Source organism: Hylobates moloch, unplaced genomic scaffold, assembly GCF_009828535.3.
Source record: "Hylobates moloch isolate HMO894 unplaced genomic scaffold, HMol_V3 SCAFFOLD_1, whole genome shotgun sequence".
Classification (NCBI taxonomy): Eukaryota; Metazoa; Chordata; class Mammalia; order Primates; family Hylobatidae; genus Hylobates; species Hylobates moloch.
Window position 1 is genome coordinate 209,618,725 of NW_026652276.1, and position 26,641 is coordinate 209,645,365.

A 26,641-nucleotide genomic window follows, 5' to 3' on the forward strand; every position below is an offset into this window, starting at 1 on the left:
CTCAAAATCTACTTTTCTATTGGACCTTACTACATAGAGTCACTCTCTTTTCCCTTCTTAGGTACTCCTTTTATTCCGTCCGGCATGATGCTGTACTTCTCTGATGGGGTAGAGACGAGGTTTTCAGGACTTTGCAGACAAGAAATAAGTCTCCCTTTAATTTTGTGCCTCTAGAACATGGTAGGTTAGTTCACCTGCCCTCTTGATCATCTCAACCTTTGGACTTTGCAGGTGAGCTGCGTTCTCTACGGGAGGAGATTTCCCTGTTAGAGCATGAGAAAGAAAGCGAACTTAAGGAAATAGAACGGGAATTGCATTTGGCCCAGGCTGAGATCCAGAGTCTGCGGCAAGCAGCAGAGGATTCTGCAACTGAACATGAGAGTGACATAGCATCCCTGCAGGAGGATCTCTGCCGGATGCAGAATGAACTTGAAGACATGGAACGCATTCGGGGAGATTATGAGGTGGAGATTGCCTCCCTCCGTGCAGAAATGGAAATGAAGAGCTCTGAACCATCCAGTAGTTTAGGTCTTTCAGATTACTCTGGGTTGCAAGGTATGAGAGCCATCAAGTGGGTCAGTAAAGTCAAGCAGAGGAAAGGAGATAATATATAGGAAAATGGTGGAAGGTGGTGTTAGATCATGAATTGGGAATCTCTAGAAAAACCTCCAGGTTGAATTCAAGACTGTAAGGGGCCAGGCATGATGGCTCATGCCTGTAATCCCAGAACTTTGGGAGGCCAAGATGGGAGGATCACTCAAGCCCAGGCATTCATGAGCAGCCTGGGCAACCAAGTGAGACCCTATCTCTTTCTAAAAGAAAAATTTAAATAAAATTTTTAAAAAGACAGTAAAGGGGAAAAACCTACCCAGATGTTACATAACCAGTCCATGGTGGTGTAAGAAATAGCACCATGGAGAGGTACCCTGGGAATTCTTCAGAGAGTCATTGGGTCTTTGTTGATTTGACTATGGGAAAACCCTTCCTGGGAAAATTTCCAGCTCTAGGATGGGCAAAGAGGGACCTGTCACCTTGGGAAACTCTTCCTGCTGCCCTGGCATCATGGTGCTTTGCCTGGAATGCTTTATAGGGGGCCTCTGGCCCTGCTTCCAGGTGCAGGGATGCTAATTCTTAGGTTCCATTAGCTCTCCTCAAAATAGAAGCTTTGGGGGGCAACAAATCAGAGCAAAAGACAGCTAGAGAAGAAAAGTTATTCCGAGTGATACATGAGGTACCCAGAAGCCTAGAGCCCTGCTTTCAGACATTGAGTCTCCCAGCTAGTTGCTAGGATTCATGACATCAGAGAGCTTGCCTTTATTCTGAGGCTAGATTTATTATCTGAGTATAATGGAGGTCCTATATTTGGCCAGGTCAAGCAGAGGCAATCAACAAGGAATCAAAGAACTGCAAGTTTTTCCAGCTGTATCAAGCCTCTCAGAAGAGCCTTTAGATTAAATGGTGCTGGGAGAGGAAGGTTGGCACAGTGGGAAGGCTTGGGCTGAAGTCAAATAGACCTGAGTTCAGTATCTCAGCTCCACTAATTAGCAGGATGAACGTAGGAGGTCTGGTTACGGTCTTTGAGCCTGTTTCTATATCCAGGATATGAAATCAAAATTGGTTAATAAAACCTTATACCTAGATGGGATCCTGAAACAGGAAAAGGACCTTAGGGAAAATGTAGAGAAATCCAAGTAAACTATGGAGTTACTTAATAGTAATGTATCAATATTTGATTCCTTAGTCATGACAGGTATATCATGGTAATGTATGTTGACAATTAGGGAAATTGGGTGAGAACCCTCCCAGGAAACTCTGTACTATCTTTGCAACTTTTTTGTAAATCTAAAAGTATTCTAAAATTCAAAGTTTATTTAAAGAAAAAAAAAAAACCTTACAGAGCTATTTTGGGAATTAAATGAAATGTGAAGCATGTTGAAATCACTTGCACACTTACCAAATCTGAGGCTGAAACTATCAAGTCTAATGCTTAGCGCATGGTTAGTTTTCATTAAAGATTAGTTTCCTTCCTCCCTTCTATGGTAATCTGCAGTATTCTAAGGAATTCTGATTAGAATTAAGAGGAAACATTAGAAGTTACTTTTAGGGTGTTGAATCTTCCAGCAGGTAAATAGGTCTTGTGTTCTAATTAGAGCAAGTTAGTGTTCTTTAAATATCAGTACAATTAATGTTCTAAGAGACATAATTCTTTTTTAATTTTTTGCAAGTGGACACAGAGTCTCACTCTGTTACCCAGGCTGGTCTTGAACTCCTGGGCTCTAATGATCCTCCTACCTTGGCCTTCCAAAATGTTGGGATCACAGGTGTAAACCACTGCACCCGGCCAACATAATTCTTAATCATGAAGCAACAAAACAGATACAGGTGTTTGCATCATCACAGCCTTAAAAGTGGGCATGGTGACTCATGCCTGTACTCCCAGCACTTTGGGAGGCCGAGGCAGGTGGATCACTTGAGCCCAGGAATTTGAAACCAGCCTGGGCAATGTGGTGAAACCCCATCTTTACAAAAAAATTCAAAAATTAGCCGGGCTTGGCAATGTGTGCCTATAGTCACAGGTACTTGGGAGGCTGAGGTGGGAGGATCACCTGAGTCCAGGGAGGTCAAGGATGCAGTGAGCCATGACTGTGCCACTGCTCTCTGGTCTGGATGGCAGAGTAAGACTATCTCAAAACAAAACAAAACCAAAAAGGAAAAAGTATAGGTATAGGTGACTGGTGCTTAGAGACATGTGCTGGAGTATTTCAACCGGATTTCTTCTAATGCTTGAGGATGATATGTGAGTCTGGTTAGGATGGGCCTGTCAGCAGATAAAAGGCCATTAGAAAGAATTCCTTTTTTTTTTTTTTTTTTTGAGACAGAGTCTCACTCTGTCGCCCAGGCTGGAGTGCAGTGGCACAGTCTTGGCTCACTGCAACCTCTGCCTCCCGGGTTTAAGCAATTCTCCTACCTCAACCTCCTGAGTAGCTGGGACTACAGGCATGCACCACCACACCTGGTTACTTTTTGTATTTTTAGTAGAGACAGGGTTTTTGCCATATTGGCCAGGCTGGTCTCAAACTCCTGACCTCAAGTGATCTGCCCACCCCGGCCTCCCAAAGTGTTGGGATTACAGGCTTGAGCCACTACGCCTGGCAGGAATTCTTTACCACATCCAGACCAATGTATTTGGTGTGAGAATAAAGGACATAAAAGGAAACTCAGAATGCCTGAAAGGCAGGTACTGGCAGTCACATCTGACAGTTCACATCTCTCAGCTTTTTGTACTAAAAGCATAATTGGAAGGTAATCATAAACAGTTGAATGGAAATTTTACATACAATAAACCCAAAAGTTAATTAAACTTTCAAAAATTGCTGAAAGTTCAAGAGTCTGCTTTGGTTGAGGCTTTGAAGATGAGCACACAGGACAAATCTTCAGGGCAGATGAGAAGAAGGACAGCTATTGGGAAGAGGAGAAAGACTCATTGCACTGTGGAATTTCCTGGGCCTTGTCTTCTAAGCCTCTGTCTCTTTTCTGTCTTTAGAAAAAGAGAAGCTCTTTAACCTTCTGCTCTCAGGTTTCAAGACAGGAAAACTGGGGACTGGTCATCAGTGCTTTCCTTTCCTCCCGGTCTCATCTCTCTCTGCCTGTCCTCTGCAGAAGAACTGCAGGAGCTGCGGGAACGCTACCATTTCCTGAATGAGGAATACCAGGCCCTGCAGGAGAGCAACAACAGCCTCACGGGGCAGCTTGCAGATCTGGAGAGTGAGAGGTACAGCTGTCTCTGGAGAGTGAGAGGTCATGGGGTTCCACAGGACCCTGCCTTACCTTGGGCTTTCCCTGAAAGCAGATGCTAGGGCAGTGAGCATTCCTCTGCTCCTGGAGACCCAGTCCTTTCCATGGTTTCCAAAGGATACAGATACCACCTACAAGCAGACATGGGGATCCGACCCAATTATCTTAAGACTAGAGGGAGTGAGTTCTGAAGTTTACTTCTGTTCTAGGCACTGGGTTCTGGTTTGCTCTGGCCTAAAGTGGATCAGAAGAGATTCTTTTATTGTCTGCATAGACTTGTTTCAGTCTAATGGCAGGCACAATGCTTCCAGATTGCAGTGGGCTTGACTAGGCCTAGCCTCAAAACTAACTGGACTGGCACTCTAAGGGTCTCCCAGAGCTAAACACACCTTTGCAGATTGAGGGGCTGGAGACTTTCTGTAGTCTTCTAAGCATGTTTATCTGAGCGGTGAGTCACAATAGAAGGCCCCTTACTATCTTTGGTGTAAAATGAAGGTATCAGGACGAAGCATGCATGGCTGGTGATGCCAGGCAGAACTCCCTTCAAGCATAGCTCTGGGGTTCTGGATTGCAGGACACAGAGAGCAACAGAGAGATGGCTGCAGTCCCAAACACGGAGTATGACGTCAGCAGAGTCTCAGACTTCAGAAATGGATTTCTTAGAGCCTGATCCTGAAATGCAGTTGTTACGGCAGCAGCTACGGGATGCTGAAGAGCAGATGCATGGCATGAAGAACAAGGTAGGGCACAGAGGGTAGGGAAGGCAGTCACGTTTCTTGTCTTTCTTTCACCTTCTCCCAGCCTGTGGTAGAAACATCTCCATAGGCATGCACTGTGGAGGGAGATAGTACTCTGGGGTCTTACTTGCCTGATGTAGGTCTTCCAGTCAAAGAGCGCCATGCTTTCCCCAAGCTTGTTCTTGGAGCACATGTGGTATCTGTAGTAAACAAGCCTCCCTGTTCCATTTCCCGCATAGTGTCAGGAATTGTGTTGTGAGTTGGAAGAGCTACAGCATCATCGCGAGGTCAGTGAGGAGGAGCAGAGGCGGCTGCAGAGGGAGCTCAAGTGTGCTCAGAATGAGGTGCTTCAGTTTCAGACCTCCCACAGTGTCACCCAGGTAAACACTGCCCAGGGAGGCATCTGGGGTGGGGGCAGAAGGGCCTCATGGAGGGGCTGTGTCAACCGGGGTGGGCACAGTGAGTATGGCTGTGCTCTGCTGACCCTTGCCCTGCAACTGGGCACAGTCTGCTGGAAACCAACTGTAGAAGTCATATAGCACTGCATTCTAGAAATGGTGGTCATTACTGAGTGTCCATCTCACAGAAGAAACCAAACCCTAGACCTGTGGGAGCTCCTCAAGATGTCTGCATCTGAAAAGGAACCCAACTGATCCGTAGAAAGATCTGCTGTTTCTTCAGAGTAACTGTTCTACTCACATCCTCCCTACCACAGAACGAGGAGCTGAAGTCCAGACTCTGTACCCTGCAGAAAAAATATGATACTAGCCAGGATGAGCAGAACGAGCTCTTGAAGATGCAGCTGCAACTTCAGACTGAGCTCCGGCAGCTCAAAATCATGAAATCCACACTTGTAGAAAACCAGAGTGAGAAGGTAACAGCAACCAGAGGTGAGGGGACAACTTAGGTGCTAAGGGCATCCTTCTGAGGTTTGGGGGAAGGTGGATAAGAGTAGTGAGTTAAAAATAATTCCAGCAACCACATAAGCAGCACCACAGGTAAAGAACTCCAGCCCTGCTCGAGTACTACATTAGATATGAGTACATTAGGAAGTGAAGGGCAGGAAGAAGCAAATCTTAGACTGTTGGTGTCTTCAAGTGACTCACACGGAAGAGTGAGTGGGTTAAGGAGCCCAAAGGCACTGCCCAAAGCCCCCTCTGCCATAGGAGTTACTGTGCCGGCTGCAGAAGCTGCAGCTCCAGCACCAGAACGTCACATGTGAGAAGGAAAAGCTGCTGGAACAGCAGCAGCAGCTGCAGGAGGAGCTGCAGTGCCATGAGGCAGAGCTGCAGCACCTCAGGGATACGGTGGCCTCCTTCAAAGAGAGCAATAAGAGGGTAACAGAAGCTCCTGGTGAGGGAGGATGTAGCCAGGCATCATCCTGTGTGAGGGTGAGAGCACAGAGGAGGAGAGGGAATGGTAGGAGTGTGGAGGAGCTGGCAGTGAGGGGGCCAAAGAGGTGCTTAGGAGAAAGGTGACCTCGGGGAGTCACAAGGCTCTCAGCTTCCTTTGATTTTAAATCAGAAAAGCAGCATATAAAAAGGAAGTCCCTTTCCCTCCCCACCTCCCAAAAAAGGAAGCCCCAGAAAGTCTGTGTTTCTTTTTAAATTATTTTTATATTTATTTATTTATTTAACTGGAAAGGCTACACTGGGAAGGTCTGTGTTTCAAGCCTGTCAGGGACGGGTCCATCTTGGGTATCTATCCCTGGCTGGGATGAAATTGGGGCTGAGAAGGACAAGGGAAGATGGGTCCCCTTAGTCCCTGCCTGGGAGGAGAGAGTCCAGCAGCAGGAGTGCCTGGGGTGATGGCCAGGCCTGCCTCCCCTGCCCAGGACACAGAGACGCACGCTCAGCTTCAGGAGATGAAGCAGCTGTACCAGGCCAGCAAGGACGAGCTGGAGCGGCAGAAGCACATGTATGACCAGCTGGAGCAGGACCTCCTGCTCTGCCAGCTGGAGCTGAAAGAGCTCAAGGCCTCCCAGCCCATTCCGGAGGACAAAGGAAAGTGTGCTAATAAGGTAATTGTCGTTCAGAGAGGTGACAGCTCCTGGGCACTTGCTCCAGACAGAGGAGGTACAGAGGCAAAAAGTGAAGGCACCCAACTGAAGGGCTTGATGGGCTTCCTAGGCAGGAAGCAGAGGCAGGGCCACATGCTGCTAACTTCAAAACAGTTTGCCCTGACCTTGACTTTGAGCCAGAGCCACAGCTTAGTAGGATCGATACCTTTGGATCCTAGTCTGAACCCCTGAAGGTTTTACACATGATTCCATGTATGTAGACATTTATACGATGGTATTAGAACTGTAGTGATATCTAGTCATTCTTGGAGAGGAACATATAGATGGGCCCATTACACAACTATTATTGTTGGAACTAGAGAAAGGGGCCAGTTTTCTGGGTCAGATTGCAAATGCTCTCATAAAGGGGTACGGTATTGTGCCCAGAGCACTGATTGGGCAAGAGAAGGACCTAGGCTCTTCCAGGATTTATTCTGTGACTTTGAAGTAGTTAAATTCTTTTTTTTTGAAACGGAGTCTCACTCTGTCGCCCAGGCTGGAGTGCAGTGACACGATCTCAGCTCATTGCAGCCTCCGCCTCCTGGGTTCAAGCGATTCTCCTGTCTCAGCCTCCCGAGTAGCTGGGACTACAGGCACATGCCATCGTGCCTGGCTAATTTTTGTATTTTTAGTTGAGACTGGGTTTCGCCATGTTGGTCAGGCTGGTCTTGAACTCCTGACCTCAGGTGATCCACCTGCATCAGCCTCCCAAGGTGCTGGGATTACAGGCATGAGCCGCCACGCCCTGCCAGTATTAAATTGTTGAAGGTTGAATTGTGCCCTCTTTAAATGGAAGAGAATACTACTCTTAACTCACTTCCTTTTAGCAGTAAATCCTGGTAGTGATAAATAAGGCCTTGTGCATATTTTTCTTTTCCATAGTATATAAAATGCAAGCCGTTATCATTTATCCTGTTGAGCATTTTCAGCTCCTGATTACTGATGGGAAATGGAAAGGTGTTGAAGCATGTTGGAGAAGAGGCCCAAGAGTCTCTAAAGATGGTGGAGCTGGTCACATTCTGCCAGAAAACTCAGTAGTTCCTGTCCCTGGGGAAAGGCCTTCAGGAGACAGAGGACTGGGAAGGTTATTTGGGCCGCCTCAGCAGTCTCTTTGCCTTTCTATATCCAGGCTCACGTTTCCTCCTTTTTCCACTTCTACTCAATTTAGGAGCCCAGGTGATCCGTGACTTGCTCGTCACCTCTTCCCCTAATGGGAAAAACGATGGGAAAGGAGAAGCATGCTGGCAGACAGCACCTGCTTTTTCTCTAGCCATAAAACAGCATTGAGATCTGTTTGATACTGGAAGATCTGGGTTTTTGGAAATGGGATGATTTAGTCTTCTCAACCCAAATTTAGCAATAGCGCATACTTTCTAAAGATTTAAAGAGAGAATTAGGAAAGCAAAAATGGGAAAAATTAGGGTGAAATTAAGTCCTTATTGGTAAGGAGTGTAATTGCATTCAAAAACAACTGGGGGTAATGAGAATAACAGGAGCTAAGAGTTCCCAACAGTGTGGCAATATGGTGTATACACCAAAGGAAAGGGCTGGAGAAGAGGAAGGGGGAAATGAGGAAGGGGCATCAATAGCATTCCCCATCAAACTGCCCCCAGAAAGGAATGGGGGAAGTTTAGAGCAAGGCCAGCCACCAGTCTAGAGCAACCTGCTCTGAAGGAGCAGCCTGCAGGGGATCCCCAATCGGTATCTAAACAGCCAGGGTGCATTGTGGCTTGGGGTGACCAGTCCAAGGTGACTGCACAGGGAGAGAATCACAAGAGGCAGGAGAGCACAGAAGTGCTCTGTTAGCCACCCAAGAAGCCTACCTTATAGAGTAACCACCCCCTCCACACCCGCCCCCGCCCACAGTGTGACACACTGCTGTCCAGACTGACAGAATTGCAGGAAAAGTACAAGGCCAGCCAGAAGGAGATGGGGCAGCTGCAGATGGAGCAGTGTGAGCTCCTGGAGGATCAGAGGAGGATGCAGGAGGAGCAGGGCCAGCTGCAGGAAGAGCTGCACAGGCTCACACTGCCACTGCCCAAGAGTGGCCTCTTACTCAAGGTAACTCCGCCAGAGGCAGCTGCTAACTGTGGGGAAGCTGCTCTGAGAAGCTTCCCTGTGTGACTAGGGAAAAATAAAAGGGTGGGGATTGAACTTTTTCTTCTTACCAACCACTCCTTACTTTCTCACCACTCTCCCCAAACCAAAAAGCTCCATAGAGCCAATTAGAGTTTTTCTTATAAGGGCTTTAAATCTTAAAATACCTTTTATACTCTGGAATCTGTACAGCAGTTTATATTTAGATATTTAGTCCATCTGGAGAAAATGCACCTGAAACCACTTTGTAAACTACAAAATATATCCCAACGTAAGAGACCATTGCTACTTTTAGCAGGTCTCCATAGAAAGACTCCCCCTGTCCCCAGATGGGCTCTGTAAAGTCAACCCTGAGATTCTTCAGGGAATTGTTCACAGCGGGGATGAGGCACCAAGGAGGCATCAGACTTTCTGTGTAACCACCACAATCCCTTGCCTCCTTCCTTCTACTCCGCCTCAGAGTCAGGAACTACTCACCAAGTTAGAAGACCTGTGTGAGCTGCAGCTCCTCTACCAAGGCATGCAGGAGGAACAGAAGAAGCTGATACAGAACCAAGACTGTGTATTAAAAGAACAATTAGAGATCCACAAAGACCTGCGACGTTTCAAAGAGTCTCATTTCCAGGAAGTGTTGGAGAATCCCGATGATTCCAAATTGGCTAAGTCCTCAAAATGTAATCGAAACAAGGTAACCATAGCAAGAGGTAGGGAGACAGTTCTCCTGAGCACAACAGCATGGCAGGGAGAGTGGGCACCACTGAAGGGTCAGAGTTGGGAAGGCGTGTTTGGCCAGGGGTAAGGATAAGGCAAAAGCCCTGCCCTTCACCAGCTGTGACCACTCGCAGGCTCCATTAAGAGGTAGCTTTTAGATAAGGCCTGAGGACCTCACCTAGATACCATTATCCTTTATCACACTGATATTCACAGTGCCCAGTTGAAGCACTATGAGCTCTCAGGGCAGAGCTGGGATGACCCAAAGTCTGTCATCAGATCATTTGACTCATTCCCAGTAAGACGTGTAATATCAGTTTGGTGTTTGTTTGGATTCCTTTGGACTGACTCTAAATGTCATCTTTTTCTTGAGTGGAAAAGTACACTTCTCAGTTATCAAAATCTTTCACCTTTGGTGTTCTCTATGAGGCAAATTTGGGGCCTTTCATTTCCAAGAGAAGAATTCCTAGCATATGGGGTTCTTAGTACTGACCACACTATCTTCATTGGAACTTTGGTGGCAATAACAGAGCAAGGTCACAGGGGTTAGACCAGAAAATCGATGCCTCTCAAGTACCAGCAAAGGGGTCATGCAGATGAGGTGACACAGGTGGAGATCACCGTACAATTCTATTCAGGGTTGGAGGATAAAGTTGTTCCGAGGTCTCAGCGTGGGCAAGGAGGGGCAGGTAGACAGTTTCGGTTTAAGCCAAATCTATTCATTCAGATCTTATTCTGAACAAGGAGAACCAGGGAGTAGCAGAAGTCAACACTGTGAGGCTGGATCATATTCCAGGGGCATCAGATGTCCAGGCTGGAGGCCTGGGTAACACAGCTGGGAACCAGGTATAAAATATTTCCTTAACTGATCAGATCTCATCCCAGACATCAGCAGCCAAGAAGCCAGGCCCAGAGAGCCTGGGAAACATGCCCAGAGGCCAGATTCAGAATTGGGGCAGGAGATACGGGAACTAATAGTAATACTTTGATTCCAATTCTTCATATTGCCTCATTCAAGGCCAGGGCTGATTTTAGAACTAGGGGTGGGCGAGGGGACTGAGCCTGAAGGTCAGGATAACAGGTATACCTGACTGAGAAGAGGGTGTGGTAGGGAGCCAGGGTGTTCTAGAAACCCACTTGGCACTGCTCCAAGGAGACAGGGATGTACCAAAGTGCAGAAACCAGCTGAAATGGGAGCCTGGAAATCATGGAGTATCTGCCCTGGGGAGATTTTCCCAAATGAGCAAGAAACTGATACATGCCAGTTACCTGTAGGCTAAGTCAGAGACATAGGCCGGGTGAGGTGGAAATGTAGGCGTGCCATTCTCTAAGGTGTGCTCTCAGACATCTGTACCAGGAGAGGTGCAGCTAGAAGGACTGAAGTGTCAGAGTAATGATACTGTCTCCCCACCCCTGCCCCCAGCAATCCAAGCTGCTCATGGAGCAGATGCAGGCCCTGCAGGTGCTGTATGACGTCGGTCAGGCGGAGCAGGAGCTCTTGCAGCAAGAGCAAGAGAGGCTCCTAGAGGAGCGGAAGAGGCTGCAGGCAGACTTGCAGCTCTGCCTGGAAGAAATGCAGCTGCTTCAAGTCCAGTCCCCTTCTATAAAAATGAGCCTTGAGTCCTACGGGAAGAGCTATGGTAGCATGGTCCCCAGCAATGAGAACTGTCGCAAGACTTATGATACCACTGTGGATGACAATGAGAGCTATTACAAGAGTTACACCAGCACCCAGACCAGCAGCAAGAGCTTTCTCAAGAGCTATGACAGCAGCACCAGTGCCAGTGAGGCCTATGGGAAGAGTTACTGCACCACCAGCAACAGCAGCGTTACCTATAAGAAGAGTTACGGCAGCACCAGTAGCTCTGACACCTGCCAGAAGAGTTTTGTCAGCAGCTGCACTGACGAGGAACCTGCTGAGCCCGAAGACATGGAGGTAACGGTTGCCAGGTGACAGGTCAGGCAGGGGACGATGGACTCTTGTCTTTTTAAGAGATACATCGCCAGGGGAAGGGACAAGAAGTGTGGGAATGGGGTCAGAGCTGACCTGGGGAACTATTGGAAGTAAGCGAAGCCCTCTACCCATGGCAGCCTGGTCTCCCACTCAGCCCTCTCATAGAGAGAAGCCCCCATCTGGACAGAGGCCCATAAGATTCAGTCCGTTTCCTCACCACAGCCACCGTGCTCTTTATGGGGGTAAATGTAGTAACCCCCCGCGGGCAGCTCTGGATCCTGGTGGCCATTGTTTGGTATCCAGGGAAGGGCCCAGCAGAGTGGGGCGGAGCTTAGGTGCTCCTCAGGGTCCTATTGTTGCTCCCCCACCCCCCGCAGCGCTTTGAGGAAATGGTTGCGAAGGTGCTGATCAAGCTGCAGGCGGTGCAGGCCATGTACCAGATAAGCCAGGAGGAACACAGCCAGCTGCAAGAGCAGATGGAAAAGTTACTGGCCAAGCAGAAAGACCTGAAGGAAGAGCTGGATGCCTGTGAAAGGGAGTTCAAGGAGTGCATGGAATGCCTTGAAAAGCCCGTGGCCCCCCAGAACGACAAGAATGAGGTAACCACTGTCAGGGAGGCAGGGTTTCCTCTGGCAGCCCCTGGAGCCAGAGGGGTCATGGCCACTTCAGAGAGGCAAAAGAGAGAGGGACAAAGCAGGGAGAGCATGCACCTCAGAGGCTGGGCAGTCTGCTCCATCCCTGATGACATTTCCCAAGTGCCCATGGAGCTGGGGTTTACTAGTCATCAGGACTCCTCTCATCAAGTGATTTCTCTCTTTCTCCCTTTGCCACTTCTGTTCTCTCTTTTGCTTTGTGTTCTAGACCACTTCTGTAGAACTGTATTTTTGCATTTGCCAATCTTCTTTCATCATTTTGTGTGCATTTGCCTTGTCTCCCGGTGCACCAACTAGGAGCACCAACTAGATTGTAAGCAGCTCAAGGACAGGGACATGTCTCCTTTTGGATCTCTCACAATGCCAAGAAGAGTGCTCTGCACCCCCTAGGAATGGGACAGAAGTCTTGTCTCTGGCCAGGGGTTCACAGTCCAGTGGGGGTCTCTTTGTATACACACAGGAGAGATTCAGAGAGCAGCGAATACATGGGTCCAGATTGGCTAGTATTGGTACCTACTGAGGGGATGGTCATGTGCTGCCATCAGCCAAGGAAGGCAAAACCCGAGATCAGGGAGCAGGATGTGACTTGCCTCTGTTTCCAGGGTGAGATGCAGGAGCCCAGTACACACTTCAGGAGTGTACAACACAGTTCTTTAAGTAATTGTTCCTGTTAGAGAGATGGGTTGGATGAAGTAGGAGTTCCCATAAAAAGAATTCTAGGCCAGGTGCAGTGGCTCACCCCTGTAATCTGAGCACTTTGGGAGGCCAAGGTGGGTGGGCCACTTGAGGTCAGGAGTTCGAGACCAGCCTGGCCAACATGGAGAAATCCCATCTCTACTAAAAATACACAAAATTAGCTGGGCATGGTGGCTCATGCCTGTAATGCCAGCTACTCAGGAGGCTGAGGCAGGAAAACTGCTTGAACCCAGCAGGCGGAGGTTGCGGTGAGCTAAGATCATGCCATTGCACTCCAGCCTGGTCAACAAGAGTGAAAATCTTGTCTCACAAAAAAAAAAAAAAAAAAAAAAGAATTATATAATAAATCCCTGAGGTTCAGAATTGGTAGCAGCCCTGTTGTTATTCCCCAGTCACAGTAGAAAACACCATTTAAATCATTGTTTTCACCTTCTTTTTTTTTTTTTTTCAAGACAGAGTCTCGCTCTGTCGCCAGGCTGGAGTGCAGTGGCACAATCTCAGCTTCCTGCAACCTCCGCCTCCTGGGTTCAAGCGATTCTCCTGTCTCAGCTTCCAAAGTTTCTGGGACTACAGGCGCGCTCCACTAAGCCCAGCAAATGTTTGTATTTTTAGTAGACATGGGGTTTCACCATGTTGGCCAGGCTGATCTCAAACTCCTGACCGCAAGTGATCCACCCACCTCAGCCTCCTAAAGTGCTGGATTACACTGGATGGCAAGTGAGCTGCTATGCCCTGCCGTTTTTATTCATCTTATTAGATGGACATCCTCAGGTGCCTCAAGTTAGGAGAAGCTATTTGTAAAACTATTCGAGAGGCTCATTTTCCACAGTTGAATATTTTCTTTATTGTCTACTTCCTATGGGCTTTAACAGGGAGATTTCTGAGACAGTGACCCCCAAGCAGGGCCGAGGTTGGTTGCGTGGTCTGCCAACTGGTTGCATAACGAGCCAACTCTGGGTAACTGGCCCTCCACTACCAACAGATCAAAGAACTGCAGACCAAGCTGCGGGAGCTGCAGCTGCAATACCAGGCTAGCATGGATGAGCAGGGGCGGCTTCTGGTAGTGCAGGAGCAACTGGAGGGGCAGCTGCAGTGCTGCCAGGAGGAGCTCCGCCAGCTCAGGGAGAAGAGGCCCTCTGTTGTCAAAGAAGCCCGGGGGAAGAATGCTAATAAGAACATAAACAAGAACGCCAATGGGGTTAAAATGAAAAAGGTGACCAAGCCGTGCTCGGTTACTTCTGAGAGCGACTTTGAGACCAGAAAGGTGAGTAGTAACCTTGGTAGCCAGATAAGCAGAAAGGAGGAGGAGATCCTGGGAAGAAGCATTGTCTCCACAACCCTTTCAACCAGGCAAGGGATTTGTAGAGAAGCTTCTGGGATCTCTGAAGTGTCTACAGTGGTTCCCATCTTAATGGAAAGTGGGTGCTCCCTTTTCCTGTGAAGTTATGGGGAGAGTGGAACACAGACAACTCACATCGGGAGGTGCAGCCCCAAAGGACCACAGCCCCTAGGCTGGACAACTCCTTCAGTTCGCCCAGCCCCATTTGTTGGGGCTCCTGTTCTTCCTGGGTTACATGCCCAAGAGAAGGACCAAATAGATGAAGAGGGAGGAATTTGTTCAAAGTAGTTGTGTACTAATAAGTGAAAGAGGATTGGGTAAAAGAAGAGTCACTGTAGGGGTTGGAAGCAACAATTTAGATGCGAGCCCAAGACTCTAGTTCTGGCAGCTGTTTGAAATGGCTTAATGGCCAACAGACATAGTGGTCCTGAGAAGTGAGGTGTGATGCTGTCTACATATGCTCAGGAGATTGGCTCAGTCCCAGAGCACCGGGCCGCACCCTTGCACTCTGATATGCTGAAAGTCATGTTTCCTGGAGCTTGTATAGCATTGTCATGAGATTAGGAGCTTCACAGGTAACGCAGCCCCCATCCTGCCCTACTCCCACCCCACAGAGTCTAGAGGTGGTGCTGTACTACAAGGCCAGCCAGAGGAAATTAGATGGACTAGCAAAAGAGAAGGAAAAAAAAGAGATGGAGGAGGAAAAAAAGGAGGAAGTGAAAGAGGAAGCAAAGGAGCAGTGTGGGGATGAGCTAGTTGCTGAGCCAGCAGATCCTGGGGAAGCTAAATCCACAGAAGATCGGGAGGAAAATGAAGAGGACAAAGAGAAAGGGGAGAAGGAACAAGACAGTGAAGAGGAGGAAGATGACGTCGACTCTTCCCTTGAAAGTCCCGAAGAAAACAACCCCCTCAGACTTTCCGAGAGCAAAAAGGTAACCAGAGCCAAAGGCTAGAACAAGTGGGAAGTGGGGTCTTGGGCTCAGATACCTCAGAGTTAATGGGTGGCCCTGCTAAGGATGGATATCTCCAGGAGTGGAGGCCTCGCGCTATAAGGCACAGCCCTTCGGGGAGGTGGAGATGCAGAAGCGGGAGACGAGAGCAGTCTGTCTGCAGGAAATCATAGGCTCAGCCCCGTTTGCTGTGGAACCACCACCTCACAATGACCACCTTTTCTGGGAACCAACGTGGGGTCTCTGGAGTCCTTTCATTTACATAGTAGCCTTTGTTACCTTCCTTATGTCGGGAGTGTTCCCTCATCCCTCTTTCAGCACTGCAGGAAGGACATTGACAGTGTGAAGTCTACTTCAGGCCATTTCTGTCGGCCTGGGCAAGTCACTGAGTCCGGTTTTCCTATGGTGCCCTGTTAGGTTTAACCTTTGTTGTTGCTGTTAAGGGTGTGTCAGGGGATAATCTCTTCTTTGTAGGCTCTTGTCGCCCCTTGGATTCTGTATATCACAGGACATGAAGGTGGGGCCTGGAAGTGATCAAAAGTGATAGTGAAAATATTTCACATCTGTACGGTAGGAGCATAGACTAGTCCAAGGAGACCATACCTAGCCCTGACCCTTCAGTTGCTAGATCACTGAGAGGTTGGGGTGGAGGTATCCTGAGATATATATGCCAGAATGCCAGGGGTAACTTACCAACAATATAGAAGTACTTCCATATTTTAATAACTGGTACGTCTCTGCAGGTATATAGCAACTGAATTCTTGTCCTGGGCTCAACTCAGGGCTCAGAGTCCCTACAGAGTTAGAGTATTTCCTGTGTAAGTCCTCAGCTTACATTACAGGTTCTTTCTGTTCTAAACAGAGGTAAAGAAAAAGCCTCTTGTGGTGGGATTATCCAGTCAACTCTGAGGATATCTGGAATTTCCGGCAATTTGGTCTTCAGCACTGGCTAACGATCCAGTGTGCAGTGCTCTGCTTACCTTGTGCCAGGGGACCATTACCTAAGATGTGGAAAGTCGGAACCACTGCAGCCCCTCCCACTACCATGTTTCTTTGAGCTCATCATATTCCACCACGTGCTGGTTCAGAGCCTCACAGATGTCTTTACCTTCAGTGCCACATTTCTAAAGCTAGACCTGATTTTTCTACTTCAAATATATTCTATGTTTCTATATATGGAGAGATCCCTTTGCCCCGTGGGTCCTGCGTCTTTTGCAGGCAGCTCTAGGGCATGCGTATTACCACCTTGCAAAATCAGTTTCTTTCTGGAAGATTGTGAAAGAACTAGCAGTGAAAGAACTAGCCCTTCTCCCTTGTCAGTTTGTTTCGGTGCATGTTGTCTTACAATGATATCATTAGATTCCTAGGAGATCAAAGGGACCAGAGCCCAAAATACTAAGAAACTTAATGGAAAGCAGGCTAGAACAAAGGGACAGGTGGCCTGGTAGAAGACTGGCTCTTCCTAGAGTGACCTAGGAAAAGTCACAAGAAAGGTCTGGATGCAGATACCTCCTGCTTGACAAGATATGAGAGGTATATGACAAGACAGAAAACTGGACTCACCGCCTGACTTGGACCTAGCTGCTGCTTAACCCATTCAATTTTGCAATTCCTGCAGACTGCCGGTGGAAAGAACCAAGGCCCAGGCAGCAGAAAAGACATGCAACTGCACTAGCTTACCTGTTTTTTTAACCTCTTGATTCCTTTCTCTTTTCCCTTTGTTTTCTCATCTTCATTATCTGTTGGATCCATGTGTTTATGTCTCACATCTCCTGGTCTCTCCTCGTGCTTCTTTCTCATTTTGGTGTGTTGCAGTCATCCCCTACCCCCGATCCCCCCATCTTCTCCTTGCCTCTTGTAGGCCTGGTGGTCATCTCGGCTTTGCTCTGGTGCTGGTGGGCTGAGACGTCGTCCTAATGCAGGTACTGGTATTGCTTCCTCTCCTTCTGAGGGATAGAGGGAGGGTGCAGGTTGCCCTGGCCTCTCCTCTTTCCCTTTTCTCCCAGCTGCTTGCTTCTTGCTTGTGCCATTTTATAATAGGTGATGCTCAGGTCTGAGTTTTAGTTCTGACTTTTCCTTGGGCTACTGCAAAGCCTCTGACATCTCTGAGCATGTCTTCGTAATGCATAGGAGGTTGGAATGCTTGCCAGAGACATGGTTTGAGTTTCAGTCCTTGCCTGGGAAAAACTTGGATAAGCCCAGCTTGGTTGCTACTGTCAAAGCTGCCTCACTACTTCTTTTTCCCCGCTCATCCTCTGTGTGATGGCTAGCCTGACCACTTCTGATGAGCTGATGTTTGCAAGGCTGGCCTGGACTCTCTTTGTCTTGGTTTAACTCCAGAGCCAAGTTCTCACTACTGTTGCTACCCAAGATGGCAAAATAAGGAATCCCTCTTCTGTTGGGAGAGAGAGGAGGTCTGAAAAGCTCTGATCCTCATGATCCTCCCAGGGGCATTGGTAGGAGGGCAACCTAAGTTGGTCTGTCAAGCTTGGTGAAATGGAACCGAACCCCTACTGTATTCTGCTCTTTCTGCTGAATAGTTCTCTGCTTCTGGACTTCCAGTCTCCAGAAAAGTCAAAACAGAATGCCGGGAAATTTTATTAGTTATCTATTTATCTATGTTGTGGGCCAGATTCCATGGTAATTGGCTTCCCAAGCTAGGTTTTCTGGACAGAATGAGGTATTAGTGAAAAGTTTCTACTAGCCAGAGATGTGTGTTCTCAGGAAATCAAGACCGATATATTCTGGCCACTTTCCTGTCAGCTCCCACACATGTAATCTAGACTGTCAACAGGATACCAAATTCAGGAGGCAGAATGTGGTCTTACGGCCTAAGTTAGAAGGCTGGGGTTCAACCTGCCTTCTGGAACCCATAAGGTATTCTCTCTAGTCCTGCGTTGGCTCCTCTCTCATGCTCTCCCTGCCTCCCCCTCCACTCCCCTCTCTTCTCACATTCCTGTGAACGGAATGTAGCTTAATGCACAGGGTGGCAACTGGAGCATTTGTTGGTGGCGCTTCTCTCCATTTCCTTTTCTGTCCTTCCTCCTGCTCCCTCCCCAGCTTTCCTGTTACTCATCTTCAAGCCTCCACTTTTCTTCTTGACTTTAGGTATTCCCTTTACTCCCTGGTCCACAACTGCTTTAGTGACGGGGCCCCTCTCTATGACTATTTCTCCCCTGTCGCCCCCTAGAAGTCTTAAGGCACTAGGGGTGAGACCCAAAGAATTCAGCCACAGCCTTCCACCACCTCAGACCCAGCCCGGCCCAATCAGAGGGAGAGGAAAAACTGCTGCTGAAGGGTTCTCCTGGTGGGACCTGTTATCCCCAGAGCTCCGGGAGGCCCCAACATGCACCTGTGCAGCCAGGACCTGAGGGAGCACAGTGTGGTAGAAAGCATGGCTGCCAGGCGGTCAGAAGAACTTGGTTGAGTCTGTCTCTACTGACAGGCATTGTCCCAGGGAGCAAAATGCACACTCTGAGCTCTAGTTTCTTCAAATGTAAGCAAAGGATGATCAAACCTCTGCCCTCCTCACAGGTTTTTGTCAGGACCAGATGGGTTAAAGTAGATGAAAGTATTCTATAAATTATAAAATACCCCATCATTAATAAAAAGAGCACGCACTTACAAAATGCAGTCTATGTGTCAGGCACTGTTCTAATCACTTACGTATATTAACTGATTTAATCCTTGCAACAACCCCGTGAAGAAGCTATTCCTTTTTTTTTTTTTTTTTATATATGATTAAACTAAGGCATAGAGAAGTTAAGTAAAACAGCCAGGAAGCTGCGAATCAGATTATAAGGACACAATATTAGCAACAGATAAGATTCCAATCTTGCTTCCCCTTATCGTCTCTCATTTTGAGCAGTTTCTCTTCGTTGGTCCCAAGTAGGAAGACACCATACTTGTGTTTAGGCCACCTCAGATCACCTTAGCTCTTTAGGTAACTAATATTTATTTATTTCATATATTGTTTATAAGCCCCTCTGCAGATTGTGTATGCTAAGCGTCCTCTCCCCATTCTGTACCTGCATTGGATTTTGAGGCTTCAAAGGCAGAATTTTCCATTCTTCCCTATTATAGTTCATTGTTCTTACCTTATAAGGTTTTGTGTGTATGTGTTTTTAATCTTGACCCTGTGGTTTTAAAATATTCACTTCCCCTGCCACCTTCACATCATCTACAGGGGTGGCAAGCCCTCCTTCCCTGTCTTCATCTACAGAGGACAGAGTGAGGACAGAGCCTCTAGAGTGTTGTCTCTTGGCGTTCTTTTATTCAGATCATTGGTCACTTACCTGTCATTCAACAAACTGTACTGTCATCCTACCCTTATTTCTGCATATTATCTGCAAAGATCATAGAAAATTCTGTCAAACAACTCAGCGTCCAAAAACATGATTCCGGTGATTTGTCACTTAGGTCACCTAGTTTAAAAGGAGAGTTTGACATGACTTACCCCTTTGGGACACCCACACCAGCCCTTTCCCATCCCATGTAGAAGCTTGCCTTTGCCCAGTGTGAGGTGCACCGGTCACATATAAGGATTTCAGCTCCTCCCTCCTTTAAGAACACCAGACTAGCATTCTTAGCAATGTACATTAGGATAGAAGCATCTGAGCATGTAAATATTTTTTTCTAGCTAGCTCCCTTCTTAGTTTTTGTTTTTGGTTTTAGAGACAGGGTCTCGCTCTGTCACCGAGGCTAGAGTGCAGTGGCGTGATCATGGCTCACTGTAACTTTGAACTCCTGGTCTCAAGCGATCCTCCTCCCTCAGCCTCCAGATCTCTTGGTTTTCTTACATGAGTTACTCTGTATATCCACCTCTAACATTGCTTGGCTTTCCATTTCATACCTTCTGTTGTTCTTAGTAGCTATTTCTACAAGCTCAGGAGATTTTCTTTGCTCTTTAGCAGGCTTAAAGTCCTCTTTTTAGATCAAGTATCATCTGAGAAAATGTGTTCTTAGCGTTAATGGACTATATTCCATTTTTACTCGAAACCATCCTTCTGTTACCTATGCCATAGCTTATGACTCAAAATCCAAATTCTACCTTTCCGGTAGTAGAGTAAAAAAGTAATAAAAATAAAACCTATTTCCCCAAGTATGTATTTTCTTGTCTAAGATTTTCATATTCCCTAATGGATGCTTTTTGGATATCTTCGATGGTGCCACTTGTCCCATGAATCACCAGGGTTCCCTAGTGGCCGGCAGTGTCTGGAAGCCTCAGCATACTCTAGCACATGCACCAGGAAGTCAGTCAACATACCTCATGATTAGGAGTGTTTTAATGACCCAGGCCCAGTGACAGGTTTCCTTAAATTTCCTTGAACCAATGTCATTCTCTGTCAAAGTTTCTCTGCCTAAGAACCTCCTACTTACCTGCACTCCGTGGTGCACTTTCTTCATTTCCCCTCAGCTTTATTCCCCCTTCCCCATCCTCTTGACTCTGAGTTCACTTCACTGCAGTGAAACTAATGAGGTGCTGCTGCTTTTCCCAAAGCCCCAGATTTCCCCTCCTCTTTCTTGCCATGGCATCCAGTCCTTTCTCATTGCAACCACTTGGAAGTCTGGCCCCTGAGCCTGCTTCTTCACATGGGAGCTAATATTCTCAGCCCATGGGGAGAAACGGAGGCCTGAATACAGGCAGTCACCTAAGGTGGCGCGTACAGTGTTGGGACACATGTCTAGTGGTGCCAGGACTGAGAGATCACTTACCTTCACCGGTTACCCAGGAGGTAAGAGAGACTGATCCACAATGTTCCTGAGGTGTCTTGGGCACCCATAGGCAGGTGACTTCTGGCTTAGGGCAGGGTTCAGGAGGCTGGGCACTCACAGTTTCTCTTTGGTCCCCACAGAACATGTTTGGGTTGTGGAAGCCTATGGTATTCTTGGCTATTGCAGCTGTGGCTCTGTATGTGTTACCCAACATGCGACAGCAGGAGTCAGAGTTCTGACTCATGGAGTGATGGCAGACCTTGGCCAGCGCGAGGGCAGATCCCCAGTGGCCACCACCCTCAGCTTTGGGCAGGACATACTGTGCCAGAACCCTCCCCATATGTTCCATGTGTCCCCATCTCCTCAGCCTCAGTCACCCAGGCTGAAAAGCCTTGTGGGGAGCGGCTGACTCCCATCTCCTGCCTTGTGTAAGAACCTGAGTTCCTTGTAATTAAATATCAACTGAATTACATGAGACTGTGGATTTTTATTTGCTAAATGCCTCACAACACAACCAGAACAGAGTGGTCCCCCTTTAACCAAGTACCTCACATAAGGGTCTGACTCCTAAATACGGCTTCTCACCCTGCAGATGACCTCAGAAATGAGGCTAGCCCCATGTGCTGTCAACTGACTCACAGAGGGGTTGGTCTGTGCTTATTAACCCCATCCTGAGGTACTCTCCTGAGCATGGAGAAATGGAGTGAATGAGGGCTGGGGAGACCTCCCCTTAGGTTCTGTGCCCACACCTATCTACATGAGAAGGCTGCCCTAAGAAGATCCACGTGTGTGCCTTCGTGGCTTAGCCTTTGTGACTTCTCAAGGGATTCGCCCTCAGAGATGACTTTAATCAGCCAGGGTCCTGGCAGTAAACAGGTGGCACACTCAAAGCTTTACATGAAGAGAGTTTAATGAAGGGACTATGTACAAAAGGCAGAGTTAGGAGAAGCAACAAAAAATAGTGAATTACCAGGCACTAGCAACAGTGTAAAGCTGTTAGCATCCCAGACTGAAGCAGGAAGGAAAGGAAGCAAGAGCTGGAGCTCTGAAAATGGGCCCCAGGCAGAAGTGGCAGCCACATGGAGTGCAGCCCCCACCAGAGCCGTGACGAAGTGGGATATGTATTCCCCTACCTTCTCCTCCCAGCTGCCAGTTTTCTACTGGTACCTCATCAGCTGAACTCAACGGGAAGACAAAGAGCAGAGGTGCCCAGGTGATGTAATCTTTCAAGCTCAGCCTCCTGGAGCTTAGAGCAGGACAGAGGCCTGAAGATGGATCTAATTGGGACAAGTAGAATGATGAGGGTAGTTTATGTGTGTTCCTGTTTACCTTCATTCCTGTGGAACCTTTGTGATTGGAGGTTATCGTCATGAATGTTTCTATATGAAAGAAGACCCCAAGCGTATTCTTTTTATTTCTTTCTTTTTCTTTTCTTTTCTTTTTTTTTTTTTTTTTTTTTTTTTTTGGAGACAGGGTCTCACTCTGTCACCCAGGCTGGAGTACAGTGGCACCATCTTGGCTCACTGCAACCTCCACCTCCTGAGCTCAAGCGCCTCCCACTTCAGCCTCCCAAGTAGCTGGGACCACAGGCATACACCACCATGCCCAGCTAATTTTTGTATTTTTTGTAGAGACAGAGTTTCACCATTTTGCCCAGGCTGGTCTCAAACTCCTGGGCTCAGGCAATCCTCCTGCCTCAGCCTGCCCAAAGTGCTGGGATTACAGGCATGAGGCATAGTGCCCAGCCCCAAGCATATTCTTAAACCATAGTGGAAACAATGACCCCGTGACTCCTGGCTTTCTTTGGACCCCTCTTTCTTCCTCCCTCCCATCCAAAAGGACTTTGTTCCATTCAACCAAACATCCAAAGAAACATATGTACAGAGTGTATACTGTGGTAGCACTGCCAAGCTAAATGAATTCATTCCTTCTGTAGCTCTTACCTACAGGGAGTAGCAAGGACATTTAGAATTAGATTTTCAAGTTGTATTCAGCCCAGAGAAGTGACACGGCTGAATTGAAAGTCCATTTTGCTAGACATGGGGCTAGTGTTGAAATTGTGACTAGCCTTCCAGAAACGTAACTGCAACTAGGCAAACTGAGTACAGTGCCACATGCCTCTTTTGCCTTTGTCTAAATCAGCGGTCCCCAACCTTTTTGGCACCAGGGACGGGACCGGTTTCATGGAAGACAATTTTTCCACGGATGGAGAGGGGATGGGGATGGTTTCGGGATGAAACTGTCCCACTTCAGAGCATCAGGCATTAGCTAGATTCTCGTAAGGCGTGTGCAACCTAGATCCCTCACATGCGCAGTTCACAATAGGGTTCCTGCTCCTTATGAGAATCTAATGCTGTCACTGATCTGACAAGAGGCAGAGCTTAGGTAGTAATGCTCGCCTAGCCACCACTCACCTAATGCTGTGTGGCCAAGTTCCTGACAGTATCGGTCCATGGCCTGGGGATTGGGCACCCCAGCTCTAAGTGATTCATCTTTGAAGACAGTTCTGACCTAGGCTGGTCTAGCTTCTTGCTAGTCCATGTGACCCACAGATCTGCAGCATCAGCATTGCCCGGGAGCTTATTTGAAAGGCAGATCTCGGGCCCCAACCCAGACCTACTGATGCAGAATCTGCATTTCTAACGAGATGCCCAGTTGATTCGTATGCACAGTAAGATTTGAGAAGCACCACCCTAGTCAATTATATTAGATTGTATGTTCTCAGTTGTAACCTAAAGAAATTATTTCACAACCGATCTGGTGCCACTGGCTGCTTGCTTTTGAGTGTAGTGAGACTACTATTTACTCACTTTACTGTCGCCACCAGTTGACTGAAGAACATGGGTATGGGTTGTGGAAAGGACTTATAGCCAAATGCTATGGTAAGCATGTTTGTGTCTGCCCCCTATCCTGCAAATTCATATGTTGAAACCCTAACCCCTAAAGTGATAATATTAGGAGGGGGGCTTTGGGAGGTGATTAGGTCATGAGACCAGAGGCCTCAGGAGTGGGATCAGAGCCCTTATTAAAGAGACTTCAGAGAGATCCCTCACACTTTCTGCCATGTAAGTTTATAGTAAGACTACAGCCAGGCCGGGCACAGTGGCTCACCCCTGTAATGCCAGCACTTTGGGAGGCCGAGGCGGGCAGATCACCTGAGGTCAGGAGTTCGAGACCAGCCTGACCAACATGAAGAAACCCCATCTCTACTAAAAATACAAAAAAATAGCCGGGCGTGGTGGCACGTGCCTGTAATCCCAGCTACTCAGGAGACTGAGGCAGGAGAATCGCTTGAACCCAGGAGGCAGAGTTTGTGGTGAGCCAAGATCATGCCATTGCACTCTAGCCTGGGCAACAAGAGTGAAACTCCATCTCAAAAAAAAAAAAAAAAAAAAAATGACTACAGCCATCTGTGAGGGAGTAGGCCCCTCGCCAGACATGGAATCTGCAGGCATCTTGATCTCAGACTTCCCAGCCTCCAGAATTGTAAGACATAAATTCTTGTTGTTTATAAGCCACCCGGTCTATAGTGTTTTGTTACAGCAGCCCAAATGGACTAAGACACCAAAGATCACTGATTTAACCTGGAATTACAAGCCAGGATAGAGGTCAGGTTCTAGTAGGGTGGTCCCCAGCTAGGGGACCTGAACCTAGACCCTGCCTAATGACAGGAATGTGGGCCTGCTTTTCCCACTTTTTCGCTTAGAATACAAAACCCCTCCCTTTAGGACATGTCCTTCTCTGTTCGTTTCATTGATTGATTGATTGATTGAGACAGGGTCTGGCTTTGTTGCCCAGGCTGGAGTGCAGTCGTGCAATTTCGGCTCACTGCAACCTCCACCTTCCAGGCTCAAGCCATCCTCCCACCTCAGTTTCCAGAGTAGCTGGGACTACAGGCGCTCACCACCGCGCACAGCTAATTTTTGTATTTTTTGCAGAGATGGGGTTTTGCCATGTTGCCCAGGCTGGTCTAAACTCCTGAGCACAAGTGAATCACCTGCCTCAGCCTCCCAAAGTGCTGGGATTACAGGTGTGAGCCACTGCACCTGGCCCTCTGTTCATTTTAGAATCCCATTCTCTTCATTTGGTTTGGACTGTCTCCTTGTCTTAATGATACACTGTTACCCAGGTATATTAAAGGGAATCTTTTTTGTTGAATGTGAAACATTCACTTGAGCTAGCTTAAAAAAAAGGCAGTAGGATGTTCTCAATTATAAGTGGAGTTAAAGCCAGGCGCAGTGGTTCACGCCTGTAATCCCAGCACTCTGAGAGGCCAAAGCGGGTGGATCACAAGGTCAGGAGTTCAAGACAATCCTGGCCAACATGGGGAAACCCCGTCTCTACTAAAAATACAAAAATTAGCTGGGCATGGTGGCAGGTGCCTGTAATCCCAGCTACTCGGGAGGCTGAGGCAGGAGAATCGCTTGAACCTAGGAGGTGGAGGTTGCAGTAAACCGAGATCGCACCACTGCACTCCAGCCTGGGTGACAGAGAAGACTCCATCTTTAAAAAAAAAAAAAATGTAGAGTTAAAGAATGTGTATAATGTGTACACAGGGACATCGAATGTGAACTAATGGACATTGGAGACTATGAAGCGGCCGGGAGTAGGAGGGCGGTGGGGGGGTGGGGCAAGGGAAGGGATGAGAAATTACTTAATGGGTACAATGTACATTATTTGGGTGATGTTACACTAGAAGCCCAGACTTCACACTAAGCAATATATCCATGTATCAAAACTGCACTTGTACCTTCTACATTTATACCAAAAAAAAAAAAAAAAGACAGGAGGGATTGATCTTAAGTCTGGAGGGGTATGCCTTGGAAGCCACAGGCAGGCGTGCGCTTGGGCCTAGGTGCACTAGAACCAGGGACTCAAAGCACCTTCAGGAGCCTCCATCTCTCCCCACTGCTGCCCTCTGCATAACTGCCTCCTTTCTGTGAGCTCCCTGCAGCCCAGCCCTGTCTGGTTTCCCTTCCCAGGCCAAGAGGTAGAGCAGCCACCTGCTGCCACTCCTGTCAAGGACCAGCTGCTTTTGGGGCAGTGTGGGTGGTTCTAAAGATGACAGGTACTGCCAGTTCTGATTGTGGCAGAGGGAATGTTGGGTTGCAGGGAAGGGGAGAGGGGAGCAGCCTGGAGATCCAGGCAGTGGTCCCCACGGGGGTGTGGACACAGAGCTGCAGGGGAAGGCCTCTCTCACCAGAACCCCCTGGTCTCCAAGATAATCAGAGGAAGCAAACTAATTGTTTTGGATCACCTATTAGATGCCAGGCACCATGCTAATCATCTTTCTTGTGATTTCCTTCCATTTTCATATATTAAAAAAAAAAAAAAAAAGGTGAGAAAACAGGCCCAAAAGAGTTACATTATTTGCCCAAGGTTACAGAGCTAGAAGTAGAGAGGCTGGAATTCAGCCCATGGATCATTCCACTCTACCATACTGTCCCTGGCACCTGGGACAGAGCCACAGTCAGTATCAGTATCACTGAAAGTGCCTGTTGTGACCTGGCCAGCCCAGTATCATCACAGGTGACTGTGGAAATATCCCTGGTTCCAGAAAAACAGGATTTTCAAACATGGCTCATTGTATCCGCTCACTTGGATTCAGCTCAGCCCAAGATAAATATGGCCAATATTGGTGGCTGATGAGCAGAGCCCCTTGATAGCAGAGGCAGGACCAGGTGAAGAGCCAGGCAACCTGGTCTCCTGAGATAGGTCAGCGGGTGGTGAGTCAGGGGGCTATAAACGGCCTGTGGCCCCAGCCAGCACTGCCCAGATACTCAGCTGATGAAACCCCTTGTAACCCCCTGTGTGCCCCTGCCTGGCTTGGGGAGGAGCAGGTCAGCGCTCCTCGGAGAGGGGGCCCTACTTGGCAGGCCAGGCCCAGCATTGTGCACGGTCTGTTCCAGTCTGGCTGGCCAGGCCCAGGGCCTGG

General features: G+C 47.9%; 1 protein-coding gene across 8 annotated transcripts in view; it reads left to right on the forward strand.

The window, feature by feature from the left end:
- Positions 1-21,176, forward strand: part of CCDC136 (coiled-coil domain containing 136) — a 30,872-nt gene extending 9,696 nt beyond the window's left edge. Inside the window, exons 5-20 of one of the 8 annotated variants that reach the window (XM_058426485.1) lie at positions 232-555; positions 3,661-3,772; positions 4,370-4,535; positions 4,772-4,912; positions 5,248-5,406; positions 5,699-5,869; positions 6,367-6,552; positions 8,458-8,652; positions 9,149-9,376; positions 10,144-10,245; positions 10,823-11,335; positions 11,731-11,952; positions 13,685-13,966; positions 14,656-14,973; positions 16,807-16,913; positions 20,847-20,963. In XM_058426485.1, coding sequence (XP_058282468.1) covers positions 232-555; positions 3,661-3,772; positions 4,370-4,535; positions 4,772-4,912; positions 5,248-5,406; positions 5,699-5,869; positions 6,367-6,552; positions 8,458-8,652; positions 9,149-9,376; positions 10,144-10,245; positions 10,823-11,335; positions 11,731-11,952; positions 13,685-13,966; positions 14,656-14,973; positions 16,807-16,908 — 3,221 coding nt within the window. In that variant the 3' untranslated portion in view covers positions 16,909-16,913; positions 20,847-20,963. Of the gene's footprint in view, positions 1-231; positions 556-3,660; positions 3,773-4,369; positions 4,536-4,771; positions 4,913-5,247; positions 5,407-5,698; positions 5,870-6,366; positions 6,553-8,457; positions 8,653-9,148; positions 9,377-10,143; positions 10,246-10,822; positions 11,336-11,730; positions 11,953-13,684; positions 13,967-14,655; positions 14,974-16,806; positions 16,914-20,846 lie in introns of all 8 variants that reach the window. The other 7 variants (XM_058426482.1, XM_032761656.2, XM_058426486.1 and 4 more) reach the window with 7 other exon arrangements.
- Positions 21,177-26,641: the final 5,465 nt, after the last annotated feature.